This window comes from Arachis ipaensis, chromosome B07, assembly GCF_000816755.2.
Source record: "Arachis ipaensis cultivar K30076 chromosome B07, Araip1.1, whole genome shotgun sequence".
Taxonomy (NCBI): Eukaryota; Viridiplantae; Streptophyta; class Magnoliopsida; order Fabales; family Fabaceae; genus Arachis; species Arachis ipaensis.
The window spans coordinates 124,577,353-124,580,381 of record NC_029791.2 but is presented as its reverse complement, the minus strand read 5'-3'; the positions used below and the strand labels follow the sequence as shown (position 1 = coordinate 124,580,381).

The following is a 3,029-nucleotide window of genomic DNA, read 5'->3' as shown; positions in this document are numbered from 1 at the left end:
CTCATAGATAGTAAAATTGAACTGTAACCTATTTCCGTGGGTATCTACCCCACTCTTATAATTATTAAAATTTAATAAATAAAATTAAATTTAAAAATTTATATAATCATCATCACATACATAACATAAATTAAAGTAAACACTTAAAAATGATACAATATTATTAATCAATTTACTAATAATTTTATATATATTATATATATACTGAGATGGGTAGAGTCAGGTATTACCTAAATCTGACCTCGTCCTGTCCCGTTCAAGGACCCACCCTGCTAAAAACCTGTCCCGAATGGATAAGAGAGGGGTGAATACCTACAAGTAAAGGTAAAAGTGGGTCAGACTACTCGACGTTAACCTGTGGCTCGACTCGTTTTAAGTTCAGTTTTTTGAAAAACCTACTAGTTAAAAAGGTAAGAGCAAATGCTTAAAAAAAACTTAAAACATTCGTTGGACCGGTTCATCAGAATATTTTTTTGTAAAAATAAATTATTCTTAATTTAGACTTTTAACTATTCACTTGTAATAAACACAAAACAAAATAAAAAAGAATCAATAATCAAAACTAGTTAAGATGATAACTTTTTTGTTAAAAGAAAAATAAATTGTAAATATAGTTCTGATATTTGACTTACGATGAATGTATAAACAAATTATACTTTACAAATTATGAATTATAAATTATAGAATACATTTAATATCAATTTAGATATTTTAAATTTATTGTTTTGAGTTATAATTCACAAAATAAATTTTTTAAATAAGCTCGTAAACTTGTTGAATTTTAAACAAATTTGATTCAAACTTGAAAAAAAAACCTATAAAAAATAATATACCTAAATTTAGAACATTTATTTATAATATAGATCAAATTTGTCAAAAACAAAACTCAACTTAGTTCGACTTATTTTCATCTTTACTCACAAATTTAGATAATAATGTCATTCCTAAACACAAATATAATTTTTTTAGAGAAAAAAAAAAACTGATAAATTTAGTTAGGACTTAGGAGTACCCGATTTATTATAATCACAATGGGTATCATAAGAGAAATATTTAAGGCGTTGTGTTCTTTGTTATTGTCTCCGTATCCTTCCTATCAGAATAAACACAAAATATATTAATTCAGTATCTAAACACATTGTCTTTATCCACATCTTTTTTACCAAACACGATTTTGTATCTTAAGGTCCGTCTCTTTAAACAAACTCAAACTAACATTCCTCTTACTGTATTAGTGATATGAATGGTAGCGTTCACACAGTGATACTCTTGAGTTGAGTTTTGAGACGAATAATAAGAGTGAAGAGAAGCTTCTCTTCTCTCATAATCTCTAAGCTATATTTCTATTCCATCACTTATGACACTTGTGTTTTATTGCATTCTATGAAAATCCAAACTTTTCAGAGACCCACAATTCCTCTTAACCTTCAAATGAAGAACAAGAAGAAGACCAAGAAACTTAAGGGCGCTATCGTTTCTTCGTTCTTAGTCCGCCACCACAATTTCGAAGAACAATCCCACCAAACCAGGAGAAAAAAGCCACGTGCCACGCCAGCAGCTCCACCGCAGCACCGCCGGCTGTGGGTGAAGGACCGTTCCGGAGCGTGGTGGGACGAATGCAACAGCCCCGAATTCCCCGAACAAGAGTTCAGAAAAGCGTTCAGAATGGGAAGAGCAACGTTCGATTCGATCTGCGACGACCTCAATTCGGTGATTGCCAAAGAAGACACCACCTTGAGGAACGCGATTCCGGTACGGCAGCGTGTGGCGGTTTGCCTGTGGAGGTTGGCCACCGGTGACCCTCTGAGAATCGTTTCGAAAAGGTTCGGTTTGGGAATCTCAACTTGCCATAAGCTTGTTCTTGAGGTTTGCAGCGCCATCAAAACGGTTCTTATGCCAAAGTATTTGCAGTGGCCCAATGAAGATTATTCTTTGAGGAAGCTGAAGAATGAGTTTGAATCTGTTTCAGGGATTCCCAACGTTGTGGGATCTATGTACACATCACATGTTCCCATTATTGCCCCAAAGATCAGTGTTGCTGCTTATTTCAACAAGAAGCACACTGAGAGGAACCAGAAGACTAGTTACTCTATCACTGTTCAGGGTGTTGTTGATCCCAAAGGGGTTTTCACTGATGTTTGCATTGGTTGGCCTGGTTCAATGAATGATGATCAGGTTTTGGAAAAGTCTGCACTTTTTCAGAGAGCTAATAATGGGGGTTTACCTAAGGGTCTTTGGATTGTTGGAGGTTCAGGGTACCCTTTGATGGATTGGGTTTTGGTGCCTTATACTCAGCACAATTTGACTTGGACACAGCATGCTTTCAATGACAAGATTGGAGAGGTTCAGAAGATTGCTAAGGATGCTTTTGAGAGGTTGAAGAGTAGGTGGTGTTGCTTGCAGAAGAGGACTGAGGTCAAGCTTCAGGATTTGCCTGTTGTTCTTGGGGCTTGTTGTGTTTTGCATAATATTTGTGAGCTGAGGGATGAGGAGATGGATCCTGATCTCAAGTTTGATCTTGTTGATGATGAAATGGTGCCTGAGGTAGCTCTTAGATCCATGAGTTCCATGAAGGCAAGGGATGCAATTGCTCATAATCTTTTGCACCATGGACTAGCAGGGACTTCTTTCTTCAATTGAATACTGAAAATTTGGGAAAGTAGTATTCAACTAGTTCTTTTGCTTGTGTCTTTCTATTTGTTAGTGTTGCAAGTGTGAGGAGTGTTGAAGTTAGTCGCACATCAAATAAAGTAAGGAAGAGTGAGGAGTTTATAAGATGAGAGACCAATTAACTTGACACCTTAAGGTTTTGAGTTGGATGTGGCGTCTTCTCATCTTATGTTCTCTCGCTTGATTCATTCCCGAAATCTCCCCAGTGGTCGAGAGCTCTCCGCAGTTGGCCCAACACTATTTATGGTGATGATGATAGAATTCTCCATCATTGTTTCATGATAAAGGCTTTGTAAAAGATATAGTTGCCCCCTCCAACAAATATATATTGTTGTAGTCTTCATAGGTTTAAGGTTTTT

The 3,029-nt window shown here is 36.0% G+C and overlaps 1 protein-coding gene across 1 annotated transcript; it reads left to right on the top strand.

Moving 5' to 3' along the window:
• Positions 1,212-3,023, top strand: LOC107608496 (protein ALP1-like). The gene has a single exon (XM_016310269.2). The coding sequence runs from the start codon at positions 1,384-1,386 to the stop codon at positions 2,638-2,640; it is 1,257 nt and encodes a 418-aa protein (XP_016165755.1). The 5' UTR covers positions 1,212-1,383; the 3' UTR covers positions 2,641-3,023.

Coding starts and splice junctions, on each gene's coding strand:
- LOC107608496 (XM_016310269.2), top strand. CDS start 1,384: ATGAAAATCCAAACTTTTCAGAGACCCACAATTCCTCTTAACCTTCAA.